We start from the raw sequence: 17825 nt of genomic DNA, 5'->3' as shown, positions 1-17825 counted from the left end.
ATAATATTTGCATATTCGTTTTAACAATACAATTATTCTAGATGTAAGTTAATTACGATATAAGAATTCATTTATATGCTTTTAAGAATGGCCCGCTTTATAGAAAGACACTATTTCTGTTTCACTTTAAGTATAGGATATCAAAGAGACCCTTATTTATGATTCTGAGCTGATGCCAACATTATTAGTTTTAGAGAAATGATACGTTTTGTTTTAACAGGACCATACTAATATACTTTTGTATGGTTGACAGCATATGGCATACATATACACATATTAGTTCTACTACAATAATACTACGCTTGTATGTAAAAACGTAAAGAAAACTATTGTTATTATTATTTTTTTGTCCTCTGAGCTTTTTTTTTTTTGTCCCCATCCTAACAATCTTTATTTTCATTCAGTATTTATTTGAATGTATGTCTGTAGGTGTGTATATAGAAATGTTTCTATATGTATATATATTTATATGTGTGTATGATTATTTGTGTTTAAATGTTGATGAAATAGTGAAATGAAATGTCATCGCCTAAAGCTACTTAAACAGTTTCTGTTTCATTATTGTTATTTTAGTACGTATGACTACAAAATAATATAACAAAAGAAAATTTAATATAAAAACTACAAAAAAGAAGAGCAAAAAAGGGTGATATTTAAACCAACAGCGCTAATAACCTTGTAGGGAAAAATAAATATACATTCCTACAAAGGTCGGTTCTACATTCATTAAAAATGTTGCATAAATTAATTTGGATTTTTTTTTTTTTTTTGATTTTTATTAAAAAAAAAATTTAACAAGTTGGTTAAAGGAAAAACAAACGCCTTTTATTTGGCCATTATTTGACATTTTATAAACTTGTTATTATTAAAGCCCTTGGAAATCAATTTTAAATTGTTTTATATTCCTTAAAGATAGTTGACAGTATTGCAAAAAGAAAACCTATTTTTCTTCTTTTATTTTTAACTATCAGTTTAGTTTTCCCTTAGTTCTTGATATTTTGAACTTGACAATTTCATTTCTTAACAAATTCCCTATTGGGTTTATTGCTACATGTTCACTATAAATATATTGTTTCAGTGCATGTTGCATGGGACGCGTATATGCAAAAATAAACATTCTATTTCCTAAAGACAGTGCGAGAAATAGTTTCAGGAAAATTTATAATATATAATTGTATTTAAAAACACCTAATCTATAAACTGAAAAACTCTCTTTTTTGGACTTAAAAGCTATAATTTCACACAAAAACTTTGCTTTTACACAAAAACTTTGCTTTTACACAAAAACTCAGGTTTAACCAAAAGGTCCGTTTTTACACAAAATCTGTGATTTTACACAAAAACTGTGTTCTTACACAAAAACTGTGTTTTTTTTACACAAAAACTGTGTTTTTACACAAAAACTGTGTTTTTACACAAAAACTGTGTTTTTACACAAAAACTGTGTTTTTACACAAAAACTGTGTTTTTACACAAAAACTGTGTTTTTACACAAAAACTGTGTTTTTACACAAAAACTGTGTTTTTACACAAAAACTGTGTTTTTGCACAAAAACTGTGTTTTTACACAAAAACTGTTTTTACACAAAAACTGTGTTTTTACACAAAAACTGTGTTTTTACACAAAAACTGTGTTTTTACACAAAAAATGTGTTTTGACATAAAAAATCTGTTTGAACACAAAAATTCAGTTTTTACACAAAAATTCGGTTTTTACACAAAAACTCTGTTTTTACACAAAAACTCTGTTTTTACACAAAAACTCTGTTTTTACACAAAAACTCTGTTTTTACACAAAAACTCTGTTTTTACACAAAAACTCTGTTTTTACACAAAAACTCTGTTTAACACAAAAACTCTGTTTTCACACAAAAATTCAGCTTTTACACAAAAACTCAACTTTTACACAAAAATTCAGTTTTCACACAAAAACTCTTTTTTTACACAAAAACTTTGTTTTTACACAAAAACTTTGTTTTTACACAAAAACTCTTTTTTTACACAAAAACTCTGTTTTTACACAAAAACTCTGTTTTTACACAAAAACTCTTTTTTTAACACAAAAACTCTGTTTTTACATAAAAACTCGATTCGAAACAAAAACTATATTTTACATCCCATTTTGTACTTAATAACTCTACTTTTAACTATAAATCCCACTATAGACTTTGGTTTATAACTTTTCCGTTTATGCAACAACCTACAAATCACACTCGTGCAACAAATTGTGTATGTGTGTCAGTTATAAAAACTATGTCTCTTTCAAGGTTTCTTTAAAATTTTTTCTCATTTTTTTCTGAAATCTGTAAAAAAGAATGACAAATGTTGGAACACAAAATAAAAAAAAAGACGCAACGGAAAATATGGCAAAAGGATATGAAAGTGCATATTTCAGCAACATTCTTGTTATTTTATTTTTCTATTAACTTTAGTTCTAGTTACTGTTTCTTTCTTTTTTTTGTCATTTATTTATAAATATTTCTGTTTTTTTTTTCTGCGTTTGTGGGTTACATATTTAACTTGACATTTACTTAGTTTTTCACTTATGGATGGATGAATAAATGGTTCATTGGATGGTTGGTTGGTTGGTTAGTTGACTGCAGGGTTAGCTCTTGCTTTCTTATATATGGATTGTGTAATGCTTGAAGGAGTGTGAGAACGAGTAAATTTTTTTTATTATGCGTCATTTAACCATGTTGTAAATCAAAATGTCAATATGATGAAATAAATACAATAAGTTTAGTTCGTTGCTGATAATGGTATGATAATATATTTTATTGTATTTATGATATATTCTGCAGCAGTTGACACTATATCTATTTTTAAGGAAACATTTTACATTAGTTCAAAAGCTCAGTTAAATCAAAAAATTATTACTTGTCATTTCACTTTTTTAGATTTTTTATATTACTTTTAACTATTTATTGATTTGTTTTCGTACTTCTATATTTTCTTTTCAGTGCGGATGAGGGTTTTGATGGTACTTATGCCACTAATGTTGTGGTGCGTAATAATGGTTCTTGCCTTTATGTGCCGCCCGGTATTTTTAAGTCAACGTGTAAAATCGACATTACTTGGTTTCCCTTCGATGATCAGAGATGTGAAATGAAATTTGGCTCTTGGACCTATGATGGTTTTCAGGTGAGTGCGACAGTTGTTTTAAAAGTTATTACTTGATTAATAGCAAGAATTTGTAAACTAAGTTGGGATCGAAATTTAGTTACTAAGAGGGTCAAAATAACACTTGGACATCGTTCTTCTTCTACATTTTATTTTAAGTTTAGTAGTAGAACTGAACTAGAACTGAACTAGAACTGAACTAGAACTGAACTAGAACTGAACTAGAACTGAACTAGAACTGAACTAGAACTGAACTAGAACTGAACTAGAACTGAACTAGAACTGAACTAGAACTGAACTAGAACTGAACTAGAACTGAACTAGAACTGAACTAGAACTGAACTAGAACTGAACTAGAACTGAACTAGAACTGAACTAGAACTGAACTAGAACTGAACTAGAACTGAACTAGAACTGAACTAGAACTGAACTAGAACTGAACTAGAACTGAACTAGAACTGAACTAGAACTGAACTAGAACTGAACTAGAACTGAACTAGAACTGAACTAGAACTGAACTAGAACTGAACTAGAACTGAACTAGAACTGAACTAGAACTGAACTAGAACTGAACTAGAACTGAACTAGAACTGAACTAGAACTGAACTAGAACGGAACTAGAACTGAACTAGAACTGAACTAGAACGGATCTAGAAATGTAACAGGAACTTAAAGAATTTATTGATTTTCAACGAATTTTTGAACTAAAACTGAAAGAATTTATGGATATGCATTAATTTTTTTGTAATTTTTTTTTATTAAAATTTTAAGCAACCACAATTTAATTTCTATAATTTTTAAATTTTATAATTTAAATTTTGTTGAGTTTAATGACCTCTCTGTCTGCAGTTATTGTTACTGCTTTTTAATTTCATGGTGTATTAAATCTATAGTCTACTTTTAGGTTTATTAATTACAATTATAACATTTATTATAATATTGTTTTAGTTTTTGTTTGGCTTTCATTACTACAATGCAAATGTATTTGAATTTTTAAGGTTTTAATTTTAATTTCATTAACATAATAAATAAATATATTTTATTTAATGGTTGCTGTTTAATTTGCATTTGATATACAAATTATATAAATGAGTCTAAATAGGGATATAAAAATAATAATAATAATAATCATGATAATTATATTTGATTGTAGTTAAATAAAGAAATTAATTTAATTGTAAATTATGTGCGTATATTGTGATATGTAAGTGCTATTTACGATAATATGGTAATTAGATTTATCATATTTGCTAAACTTTGTTAGTATAGTAAAATTTGTGAATTTAAATATGATCAAAATTTTGAACAACACATTTGTAGTTAAGAATAATCTTCACTCCATGTCAAAAGAGTTTTTAAAACCTCCAATACAACTAACTACCATTCCTTCAGAAATCTTTCGAAAAATTACTTTCACTGCCCTATTAGTATTACTTTTTATTTTTGTATTTTATCCAATACATTTTATCATTTACTGTTGTATTCCTGTAATCTATTTTTTTCTCCAGGTTTTGCTTTAAATTAATTAAAATGTAATACAAATATTCATTGCGGTAATTCAATGCAAATTGATACCATTTAATCTGTATTAGTAAGTTTTTAGATTAAATTAAATCCAGCAATTCCTGTTTATTAATCCTATTAAAATTATAGCATAGTTTTAGTAAACGTTAAAATTTTTCATACACTTTTTTAGTCCAGCTTTTAAAATACTAAAATATTTAGCATACATTTAGGTTATTTCATTTGAATTTTTATCATTGAAATATTTTATGCTTTTAGGATTTTATTTTTATTTAAATCAACAATTTTTTTAGGGATTTTTTTGGAAGTTTAAATTCATTCATGACTGGGTTATTCAATTTAAATGTAAATTTTCTTTTTTTTTGTTCTAACTATTCGTATTTTTGGTTTCATGGTTTGTTGTGTTTCATCACAAAAGATTTGCATTTGAAATTTCATTGAGTGTAAAGGAAAGTTAACATCGCCACCATGAAGGAAGTACAAATATATGTACATACATATACATATTTTAATTCTCCAAAAAATGTTTAATTGTGTTTTTTTTTTTTTTTTTTTTTGTTGTTTCGAGTTTTCAAAGGTGTATTGAAATTAATTTTATACGTGGAATTTTTATTTGCAACCAGTATTTTTGTATTTTATGTTGTGTCATATTTATGACTGTGAAACTCTTAATAACAAACAAAACTACATAGTATTTGAAAACAATATTATATTTGTATTGTTCCTTTATGGTAACTGCAATTATCAGCAAACAAATTCAATTTTCTGTTATAAAATATTTAAAAACCCATAAAAAGTTGGAAGCAAATAAAAAAAATGATAAAATGTTCACAATAAAAATTATGAAGGAGTTGTTCAAATCAAATTCAGTTCTAGTTCAGATCTAGTTCAGTTCTAGTTTAGTTCTAGTTCAGTTCTAGTTCAGTTCTAGTTCAGTTCTAGTTCAGTTCTCGTTCAGTTCTAGTTCAGTTCTAGTTCAGTTCTAGTTCAGTTCTAATTCAGTTCTAGTTCAGTTCTAGTTCAGTTCTAGTTCAGTTCTAGTTCAGTTCTAGTTCAGTTCTAGTTCAGTTCTAGTTCAGTTCTAGTTCAGTTCTAGTTCAGTTCTAGTTCAGTTTAGTTCAGTTCTAGTTCAGTTCTAGTTCAGTTCTAGTTCAGTTCTAGTTCAGTTCTAGTTCAGTTCTAGTTCAGTTCTAGTTCAGTTCTAGTTCAGTTCTAGTTCAGTTCTAGTTCAGTTCTAGTTCAGTTCTAGTTCAGTTCTAGTTCAGTTCTAGTTCAGTTCTAGTTCAGTTCTAGTTCAGTTCTAGTTCAGTTCTAGTTCAGTTCTAGTTCATTCTAGTTCAGTTCTAGTTCAGTTCTAGTTCAGTTCTAGTTCAGTTCTAGTTCAGTTCTAGTTCAGTTCTAGTTCAGTTCTAGTTCAGTTCTAGTTCAGTTCTAGTTCAGTTCTAGTTCAGTTCTAGTTCAGTTCTAGTTCAGTTCTAGTTCAGTTCTAGTTCAGTTCTAGTTCAGTTCTAGTTCAGTTCTAGTTCAGTTCTAGTTCAGTTCTAGTTCAGTTCTAGTTCAGTTCTAGTTCAGTTCTAGTTCAGTTCTAGTTCAGTTCTAGTTCAGTTCTAGTTCAGTTCTAGTTCAGTTCTAGTTCAGTTCTAGTTCAATTCTAGTTCAGTTCTAGTTCAGTTCTAGTTCAGTTCTAGTTCAGTTCTAGTTCAGTTCTAGTTCAGTTCTAGTTCAGTTCTAGTTCAGTTCTAGTTCAATTCTAGTTCAGTTCTAGTTCAGTTCTAATTCAGTTCTAGTTCAGTTCTAGTTCAGTTTCTAGTTCAGTTCTAGTTCAGTTCTAGTTCAGTTCTAGTTCAGTTTTAGTTCAGTTCTAGTTCAGTTCTAGTTCAGTTCTAGTTCAGTTCTAGTTCAGTTCTAGTTCAGTTCTAGTTCAGTTCTAGTTCAGTTCTAGTTCATTCTGTGTTCAGTTCTAGTTCAGTTCTAGTTCAGTTCTAGATTCAGTTCTAGTTCAGTTCTAGTTCAGTTCTAGTTCAGTTCTAGTTCAGTTCTAGTTCAGTTCTAGTTCAGTTCTAGTTCAGTTCTAGTTCAGTTCTAGTTCAGTTCTAGTTCAGTTCTAGTTCAGTTCTAGTTCAGTTTCTAGATTCAGTTCTAGTTCAGTTCTAGTTCAAGTTCTAGTTCAGTTCTAGTTCAGTTCTAGTTCAGTTCTAGTTCAGTTCTAGTTCAGTTCTAGTTCAGTTCTAGTTCAGTTCTAGTTCAGTTCTAGTTCAATTCTAGTTCAGTTCTAGTCAGTTCTAAGTTCAGTTCTAGTTCAGTTCTAGTTCAGTTCTAGTTCAGTTCTAGTTCAGTTCTAGTTCAGTTCTAGTTTCAGTTCTAGTTCAGTTCTAGTTCAGTTCTAGTTCAGTTCTAGTTCAGTTCTAGTTCAGTTCTAGTTCAGTTCTAGTTCAGTTCTAGTTCAGTTCTAGTTCAGTTCTAGTTCAGTTCTAGTTCAGTTCTAGTTCAGTTCTAGTTCAGTTCTAGTTCAGTTCTAGTTCAGTTCTAGTTCAGTTCTAGTTCAGTTCTAGTTCAGTTCTAGTTCAGTTCTAGTTCAGTTCTAGTTCAGTTCTAGTTCAGTTCTAGTTCAGTTCTAGTTCAGTTCTAGTTCAGTTCTAGTTCAGTTCTAGTTCAGTTCTAGTTCAGTTCTAGTTCAGTTCTAGTTCAGTTCTAGTTCAGTTCTAGTTCAGTTCTAGTTCAGTTCTAGTTCAGTTCTAGTTCAGTTCTAGTTCAGTTCTAGTTCAGTTCTAGTTCAGTTCTAGTTCAGTTCTAGTTCAGTTCTAGTTCAGTTCTAGTTCAGTTCTAGTTCAGTTCTAGTTCAGTTCTAGTTCAGTTCTAGTTCAGTTCTAGTTCAGTTCTAGTTCAGTTCTAGTTCAGTTCTAGTTCAGTTCTAGTTCAGTTCTAGTTCAGTTCTAGTTCAGTCAGTTCAGTTCTAGTTCAGTTCTAGTTCAGTTCTAGTTCAGTTCTAGTTCGTTCTAGTTCAGTTCTAGTTCAGTTCTAGTTCAGTTCTAGTTCAGTTCTAGTTCAGTTCTAGTTCAATTCTAGTTCAGTTCTAGTTCAGTTCTAGTTCAGTTCTAGTTCAGTTCTAGTTCAGTTCTAGTTCAGTTCTAGTTCAATTCTAGTTCAGTTCTAGTTCATTCTAGTTCAGTTCTAGTTCAGTTCTAGTTCAGTTCTAGTTCAGTCTAGTTCAGTTCTAGTTCAGTTCTAGTTCAGTTCTAGTTCAGTTCTAGTTCAGTTTCTAGTTCAGTTCTAGTTCAGTTCTAGCTCAGTTCTAGCAGTTCTAGTTTCTAGTTCAGTTCTAGTTCAAGGTTCTAGTTCAGTTCTAGTTCAGTTCTAGTTCAGTTTTAGTACATTTCGGTATCTTCGCATTTTAGTTAGTTTGTGGGTCATTGGGCCTATTATCACAATTCTCCCCATTTTATTTATTACTCTAATCGTACTCAATTTTAATGTAACGGTCATTTGTTTATGTATGTATATTAAAAGCATATTTTCGAAATTACAATTTTCCATATCATTGAACACTAATTGAAAAAGTTTTATGTTCCCAGCCTCCCTCAACAAATAATAATAAAAATGATTGCAAATATATATATTTTTGCTGCTACTTGCATGTTACTTTAAAGAAAAAACTCATTAAAGGCAACAAATTGTTGAAATTCTTTTTGACATAAAAAGTCATAGCAAATTATAAATTCAAAAACACAGAATTAAATCTATTAAATAAAAAATATGCTTCAAAATAATATTGAAGAAGCCACCAAAAGTGTCACTGATTACGAATGGTAATATTTTAATAGAAAAAGTTTTAGTTGTAATTTGGAAAAAATATACTTAATGGTGGAAAAGTAATGAGATTTTATGAACTCAATTGCGGCTAAAGAATTTATTTTTATGAAATTTTCAAAATAAATTAAGAAGAAGTTTTTAATACATGAAAATTAATGAGAAGTAGTTCAATTTGATTTCTTTTAACTGCAATAACATTTTATATTCATTGGAAATTCTTTAAAATAAATACAATTAATAATTTTTTATACAAACAATAAAACATTAATGCTTGCTTGCATCAATTCAATTAATTTGTAATCATTTTCGAAAAAATGTATAAATAAACAAAAACGTTTTTACTGTAAGCTATTTCCCTCTTAGAAAAAAAAAATTTTTCCTGCCTATCAAATTATTATAAAAAATGATCAATTTTTTTTTTGTGTTTGTTGATGACTGCAAAATAACATGTTTGTTTTTGAAATACTCTCGCACTCAAACGCAAATCCTTCAGCTATAAATTATTGATACAGGAAGAAAATCATGATAAAGGATTTCCGTTTATTGGTTGAATGTATTTAAAATATTCATTGATGTATGCGATTTTTATACGCATTGCTGTGTCCTTAATGAAATCAACAGAAAATTGTGTAAAAAAAAAAGAAATATAAATAAATAAAATAAACAAATAAAACATGGAAGAAAAATAAAATAGCAAAATATAGATTTATTATTATATTTTTTATACATACATACATATATATTTCATACATATTTTAACAATTCCATAATGGTAGAGAGAAAAACAAAAAACATTTTGCACTTATTTGTTAACGACTCACTTAAACAATAGGGTGGTGTCTATTAACTTTTAATTGAAAAAACGCCAGGCAATATAATGGTCTGACTTTAACCAGTTTCAATAGGCTCCGTTTATGGCCCAAATATCTTGAAAATTGCGCCTGTAACATATTCAAAAGGTTTACAGAGCCGGACAGACCGACGGACGGACATTTCTTTTGATGGTGAAGATTTACTTAACTTAATCTAATATTTTCCAAAATTTCCCAAAAAGTTAAGCTTCATTGAAAAAACTGACTCCTTAATATTTAGCCATAAAAAAACTCTCTACCACTGGTTTTTGACAAACACATTTTCGCTGTGTATGTGTTTGAGTATAAATGTTTATTATTATTATTATTTTTTTTTTTACATTCTTGTACAATGTACATTTATTCAAACAAAAAATATTTTGTTTTTTATTATTATTTAGCAAACTTTTATACACATTCGTTAATAATATTTATATGACACAAACACTGAAAAAATGAATAAAATATTGAATCTATATAGATTCATGTGACTATGTATGTATGTGTGTAGAGGAAATATTGTTGCAGGTTCTACTTAATATGAGAAACATGTTTTTTTGATGTTTGCATTTGTTTTATTTCCGCTCTTTTTCTCTATCTAGCCCATTTTAATGTTTTTTAATATAACCCAGTAGTTATTGAATAGTGGCAGTCTCCCTACTAAAACTAAATACATGATTGTCAAATCTTACAATGTTGGCAGAAATATGTTCAGAAAATATCTAACGTTGTTCGAAAAAGTTTTGTCAGTATATTGTAAAACAATAATATTGTCAGACATATAACAATCATGTAAATACACTACCATTGTCAGATTATTGTTTGACAATTTTTATTGTCAGATAATTGTCTGACAATTTTTATTGTCTGATGTACGAATTCTATGCATCTGACAATGGAACCATTGTCAGATAAATATTTTCTTTTGGCAACACAGTATGTTAAAAGAACATTTACAAGCAATCTAAAACCTGGCCACTTTTGACATAATCTGACAGCAGAATGAACTGACAATTTAGGTTGGAAGATAAATTTAATATCTGACAATGAAATTGCAAGGTTTTATTATGACCGTCTAAGCTGACAATTTACTTGTTGCAAAAAATGTTTCATTGTCAGTGTATTGCCATCACATTGCCAGATCTGCCAACTTTGTAAGATCTGACAATTGTGTCAGATCTTAAGGTTTTTTGTTCAGTCAAAATTTAGCTAATATCTGGCAGATCTAATAAGAATAGTAATGCTAATTTTTGACTAGACAAAAGTCCTTACAACGTTGCCAGATCTGCCAACTATGTAAGATCGGTCAACCATGTCAGAGCTTAAGGACTTTTATCCAGTGTTCCAATAGGAATAATAATGCTAAATTTTGACTAGAAAAAAGTCCTTACAACGTTGTAAGATCTGCCAACTATGTAAGATCGCTCAACCATGTCAGAGCTTAAGGACTTTTGTTCAGTCAAAATTGATCATTAATATTCCAATTAATAGTGGTGTCATTATGATTCTCCTACCTACTATCATTCTGATTTGAAGTCTCGAAGGAAAGGGATATAAACTTGCAATTACTTTTATAGTTTCCCTAGAATCTGCCAATTGAACCCAATTAAGGAGCATTAATTTGACCGTCAACCTTTTTGGCTCCTATACAAATTTAAGCATATAGGGATTACAATTCATCATACAGCTCTACCGGGTATTAGCAGGATTGTATAAATCAGCATGAGATTGTTTTTATTGGTTGGATATACACGATGGTATTTTTTTCGGGTGTCTGAGGTATAGAGTGCAAAATTGTGAGTAGTTTGTTAACAATTCATGTTGATTTTATTTGAAATATTTTAGCGATTTTTTAATACCTAAATTTTTTCTAGAAATGTCCTACAGTAGGCAGTTATAGAACTAAACGCAATGTGACAAAGTTACTAAAGCGTATAATTTGGACTGTAGACCTGAATCTTATATATCCTTCTTTCTTTTAATTTTATCTCATACGCAATCTTCCATTCCTGATTACGGTTAACTTCGACAACAACACTATTCAGCTTCACAACTTACGTGTTTTCCATAGTTTTCATAAACAAGCAAAATAAATACAACAAAAATATGGGGGATTTCTGTTGCAAGCGATATCTTCCGATCGCTATAAAATATTGTTACATAGATGAGAAGTATCCAGCAAAGACTTGGTAATGACTTGCACTTCATCAAAAACTTACTTTTTAATGACTACTACTGCATTACTTAGAAGAAGTCTAATAACGACTTACAAATAATATATTATATAAGTTATTAAACCTATGTGTGTAAACTACTGCAAAGTAAATTATACTCACATTTGTGCAAACATAAATATTTGATATGAATTTTCATGAATTTTATTTACCAAGGGAAATTCTTTTAGTTCAACTAAAAAATTATATATTCCATATAAATCTAAAAAAATAATACATAAAAAATGCTTACAAACCGAAAAAAGTAACGAATATTCCCTTCATAACTTATTAAAAATTTATATTGGTAACAAATAAATAAAGCAAGCAGTGGTTACACTACTGCGTATCTATCTATGATTTATAGCAGTTACTGGCAACACGACGACTGACTACTGCGGCAAAAAAGTAAAAAATTTCAAATAATAAATAAAAAACGGTCGGAATAAAATATGAAAAAGAAGAAGCAAAGTTATTAGATTTAACAATAACAACACAGCTGGTGAATGTTAGGGCTTGAAATTTTATACCTTATCTAAGTTTTACGATTGGATTAGGAGTAGTGATGGACTGACTTGCTTTTACTTTAAAATTTCCAAAAAAAATTAAAGAAATTCTATTTAACATATTTGGCTACTAAGTCTTTTTACTCTAAAATTGTACAAAAAATATCTAGTAGATCACCTGAACATCATATAGAGCTCCTAAACCAATAAAAATATTAAAAACAATTTCCAAAAAATTAAAAAAAAAAACTTTACCACCTTTAGTCTTAATATTTACCAAATTGCCAATTATGTAAATATTTAAAAACCTCTAAAAGCTTTTCATTTATTTTTTTCCATTTTTATTATATTTTTAAATTTTATCAACTAATTGCCACTATTATTTATTTTCACCTTTGTTTTGAATTATTAAAAATACCAAAAAACTACATACATATGTATATAAAGTTGTATTTTGTTAAATCTATTTAAACAACTAATTGCTGTGAAGCGAAAAAAGTCAACACAAAAATCAATATTTGTTCAAATTATATATAATTTTTTTTTATAAAACACAAAGTTTATTTATATAAAAAAGGAAAATACACGATGTAGCAAATCAAGTTGAAAAGTTTTTATTTGTTGAGAAAAATATTATGTATCAAAAGTATTATAGGCTAATTTTTATAAAATCTTCATGGAAATCAATTAAAACAAGGTCAGGGTTTTGTGGCAGGCATGGGAAATTAAGATCATTAGTACTTTTAATGTGGAAAAATACCGTCGTACTAACTCGACATTTTCTGTTCTTTTAACTTATAAACTTATAAGTCTATAGTCTAGTCTATAGTCTAGTCTATAGTCTAGTCTATAGTCTAGTCTATAGTCTAGTCTATAGTCTAGTCTATAGTCTAGTCTATAGTCTAGTCTATAGTCTAGTCTATAGTCTAGTCTATAGTCTAGTCTATAGTCTAGTCATAGTCTAGTCTATAGTCTAGTCTATATAGTCTAGTCTATAGTCTAGTCTATAGTCTAGTCTATAGTCTAGTCTATAGTCTAGTCTATAGTCTAGTCTATAGTCTAGTCTATAGTCTAGTCTATAGTCTAGTCTAGTCTAGTCTATAGTCTAGTCTATAGTCTAGTCTATAGTCTAGTCTATAGTCTAGTCTATAGTCTAGTCTATAGTCTAGTCTATAGTCTAGTCTATAGTCTAGTCTATAGTCTAGTCTATAGTCTAGTCTATAGTCTAGTCTATAGTCTAGTCTATAGTCTAGTCTATAGTCTAGTCTATAGTCTAGTCTATAGTCTAGTCTATAGTCTAGTCTATAGTCTAGTCTATAGTCTAGTCTATAGTCTAGTCTATAGTCTAGTCTATAGTCTAGTCTATAGTCTAGTCTATAGTCTAGTCTATAGTCTAGTCTATAGTCTAGTCTATAGTCTAGTCTATAGTCTAGTCTATAGTCTAGTCTATAGTCTAGTCTATAGTCTAGTCTATAGTCTAGTCTATAGTCTAGTCTATTAGTATAGTCTATAGTCTAGTCTATAGTCTAGTCTATAGTCTAGTCTATAGTCTAGTCTATAGTCTAGTCTATAGTCTAGTCTATAGTCTAGTCTATAGTCTAGTCTATAGTCTAGTCTATAGTCTAGTCTATAGTCTAGTCTATAGTCTAGTCTATAGTCTAGTCTATAGTCTAGTCTATAGTCTAGTCTATAGTCTAGTCTATAGTCTAGTCTATAGTCTAGTCTATAGTCTAGTCTATAGTCTAGTCTATAGTCTATGTCTATAGTCTAGTCTATAGTCTAGTCTATAGTCTAGTCTATAGTCTAGTCTATAGTCTAGTCTAGTCTATAGTCTAGTCTATCGTCTAGTCTATAGTCTAGTCTATAGTTCTAGTCTATAGTCTAGTCTATAGTCTAGCTATAGTCTAGTCTATAGTCTAGTCTATAGTCTAGTCTATAGTCTAGTCTATAGTCTAGTCTATAGTCTAGTCTATAGTCTAGTCTATAGTCTAGTCTATAGTCTAGTCTATAGTCTAGTCTATAGTCTAGTCTATAGTCTAGTCTATAGTAGTCTATAGTAGTCTATAGTCTAGTCTATAGTCTAGTCTATAGTCTAGTCTATAGTCTAGTCTATAGTCTAGTCTATAGTCTAGTCTATAGTCTAGTATAGTCTAGTCTATAGTCTAGTCTATAGTCTAGTCTATAGTCTAGTCTAGTCTAGTCTATAGTCTAGTCTATAGTCTAGTCTATAGTCTAGTCTATAGTATAGTCTATAGTCTAGTCTATAGTCTAGTCTATAGTCTAGTCTATAGTCTAGTCTATAGTCTAGTCTATAGTCTAGTCTATAGTCTAGTCTATAGTCTAGTCATAGTCTAGTCTATAGTCTAGTCTATAGTCTAGTCTATAGTCTAGTCTATAGGTCTAGTCTATAGTCTAGTCTATAGTCTAGTCTATAGTCTAGGTCTATAGTCTAGTCTATAGTCTAGTCTATAGTCTAGTCTATAGTCTAGTCTATAGTATAGTCTATAGTCTAGTCTATAGTCTAGTCTATAGTCTAGTCTATAGTCTAGTCTATAGTCTAGTCTATAGTCTAGTCTATAGTCTAGTCTAGTCTAGTCTAGTCTAGTCTATAGTCTAGTCTATAGTCATAGCTAGTCTAGTCTATAGTCTAGTCTATAGTCTAGTCTATAGTCTAGTCTATAGTCTTAGTCTATAGTCTAGTCTATAGTCTAGTCTATAGTCTAGTCTATAGTCTAGTCTATAGTCTAGTCTATAGTCTAGTCTATAGTCTAGTCTATAGTCTAGTCTATAGTCTAGTCTATAGTCTAGTCTATAGTCTAGTCTATAGTCTAGTCTATAGTCTAGTCTATAGTCTAGTCTATAGTCTAGTCTATAGTCTAGTCTATAGTCTAGTCTATAGTCTAGTTTATAGTCTAGTCTATAGTCTAGTCTATAGTCTAGTCTATAGTCTAGTCTATAGTCTAGTCTATAGTCTAGTCTATAGTCTAGTCTATAGTCTAGTCTATAGTCTAGTCTATAGTCTAGTCTATAGTCTATAGTCTAGTCTATAGTCTAGTCTATAGTCTAGTCTATAGTCTAGTCTATAGTTTAGTCTATAGTCTAGTCTATAGTCTAGTCTATAGTCTAGTCTAGTCTATAGTCTAGTCTATAGTCTAGTCTATAGTTAGTCTATAGTCTAGTCTATAGTCTAGTCTATAGTCTAGTCTATTCTAGTCTATAGTCTAGTCTATAGTCTAGTCTATAGTCTAGTCTATAGTCTATAGTCTAGTCTAGTCTATATTCTAGTTTAGTCTATTCTATAATCTAGTATATAGTCTAGTATATAGTTTAGTCTAGTCTAGTCTATAGTCTAGTTTAGTCTATTCTATAATCTAGTATATAGTCTAGTATATAGTTTAGTCTACAGTCTAGTCTATTTAAAGGTCTATTGAATATATTATAGTCTAGTCTGCAGTCAATCTACAGTCTATAGTCGAGTTTAGTACATTAAGACCTAAAAAGAACTATTATTGCTATAAGTTTGTGCCGTTTTAAAATTGCAGTTTTCAATGCCCGTTTTGTGGGTTGAAAAATTAAATAATTTAAGCTAAGAGAGCAAATTAAAGTAGTAGTTCTGGAAAAAATTCAAACAACGCTTGTGGTAGAAGAGAGAAGTATTTGTGGATCATGCTTAACATTTCTCAATTTTCTTAAGTGTTTTGACGAGGGGACATTGTTAACCTGAACCAATAATAACTGTGACTTCAATATTTTTGAACTAAGCTAAAGTTTAGTTAAGCATTTTGTTAACTAAAGGCTTTAACTCTATAATATTTATAACTAATTTAAATTTCTTTTATTTTAATATTGACAACAAAATGTATAAAAACAAAATTTAATTTATCCTAAATGTCAACTCTTTTTTCTAAAGAATTTTTTTTAAAATTTTGGCAACAAAATTTAAAGGAAATTGAAAAACACACTCTAAGTACACACATACATATGTATGTATGTATAAAAAAACGATGTCAAGCTAAAAAAAATCCAAAAAATGATATTGAAAACTAAAGATACTTACATATAAACATCTAAACGCAAATTTAATTTAAGTGTAGAAAAAGAAAAAAAATGCGTAACTTATGCATCAACACGCCAACAATAAGGATCCTGGTATACATAGGTCCACAGTACAATAACAAGAGCAACATTTTTTCTTAAAAATTTATTTTTTTTGGCACACATTTTTCTATTTTTGTCTAATATTTTACAGGCAAAACAAAATTTTGCGGTTTTTCCTTTTAGCTTCAGGGAATATAATTTCTTTTCTAGATTTTATATTAAAAACTGAAAGAAAGAAAAAAATTACAAAATATAACAACTATACTATAGTAAGGTTAAACCCTGAACTATGCTATTATATGTATGTATGTTAGACTTGATGTTGTCACAAGAAGCGTTGGTTGTTAGAAAAAAATTAAAAAACTTTAAATATTCTTTTACGCCATTTTCTTTATTTTTTTTGAAAATTTTGTTAGCTGGAGTGTGAGTCATGTCCTGTTAGAAAAATATTTCCTACAACTTTTATTTTTTAGCATAAAAATATACAGCAAATTTTTGTAATATTTTACGTGTCACGGTGTGTGGCCAAAGTAACTGAACATGAATTTTTAATGTTAAAAGTAGTAGTTGGTAGTAGGTAGTAGTTGCAGCTTTGGCGTCAGCAAATAACAATTCATGTGTCCTTTTTCCCAAGAGTAAAATATTTTTATACACTATAGTTTAGCCACAAATTTCGTGTTTAAATTTTGTGTGTAAAAACAAAAGTTTGCAGTTTTTTGTTTCTAATAATTTTCTAATTTAGAAAAACCAAAGCAAATAGAAAATTATTTAGGTAGTAGGAAAAGTTATTTAAATTAAAAAAGACCGTATGGACTTAGACAACTTTTGTATATTATTCTGAATTTGTAAAGTTACATACGAAGAGCCCAGCAACTTACAAAAATGTTGCTACGATCGTAATACAGAATTCTCTCTCCGAAACGAGTACAGATTTCCTTAAATTAAGTACAAAATACTTGATTCAAGAACGCTTTTATTAAGTACTGTAATCTTAAAGTTTTTGTGATCAAAGTGATCTTGAAGCCTAAATGCATATTTATTTAGTAAATTGTTCGATCATTAAGTAACTGAATGTGGAAACTTAATGCTAACTAGAGGTGCTCGTTTGGATTCCTATAAGGATTAAAGCTACGCTCAAAGAATAGAGAAATCCTTTACAAATAAATATAAAAAAAGAGCACATATTTTCTAAAATTAAGAAAAAAGAAACTTGATTCAAAAACGTTTTAAGCCACTACTGTGGTCGTAAACTTTGAGATGAAAGTTTAAAATTGAATTAATTTCGGAATGTACTTTTTATACCCTACATCCTACATATTGGATTTGTGCTGATGTTTGTAACACACAAAAATATTCGTCCTATACCCACCTTAAAGTAGACCAATCGGCTTAGAATAATTTTCTGAGTCGAATAAGCTATGTCCGTCTGTCCGTCCGTCCGTCTGACTGGCTGTCCATGTAAACCTTGCTATATGCACTTTTTTAGGCCCAAGGCCCCAAGCCTATTAAAAATGATTAAAATCGGTCCATTTTTTCACCTAGCCCGTATACAACACAAAAACCCGAAAAGGGCCTTTGAGCTTATAATTATGTTAAATATACCTATATCACGATAAAAAGCAGCACAAAAAACTTTATAACCACTCATCATAATGGAATATGATGATAGTCTGGTCCAATATCAGCTGCTCAGCATTCTATTC

At 29.2% G+C, this 17825-nt stretch overlaps 1 protein-coding gene across 1 annotated transcript in view; it reads left to right on the top strand.

Moving 5' to 3' along the window:
- Positions 1 to 17825, top strand: part of LOC119606049 (neuronal acetylcholine receptor subunit alpha-7) — a 165366-nt gene that overhangs the window by 65217 nt on the left and 82324 nt on the right. The window contains exon 4 of the mRNA XM_037959422.1: positions 2961 to 3141. Within this exon, the coding sequence (XP_037815350.1) occupies positions 2961 to 3141 (181 nt within the window). The remainder of the gene's footprint in view (positions 1 to 2960; positions 3142 to 17825) is intronic.

This window comes from Lucilia sericata, unplaced genomic scaffold (genome assembly GCF_015586225.1).
Source record: "Lucilia sericata isolate MDLA Ls3-8-SP2 unplaced genomic scaffold, ASM1558622v1 Contig000548F_arrow, whole genome shotgun sequence".
NCBI lineage: Eukaryota > Metazoa > Arthropoda > Insecta > Diptera > Calliphoridae > Lucilia > Lucilia sericata.
This window is presented reverse-complemented; position numbering and strand designations above follow the sequence as displayed.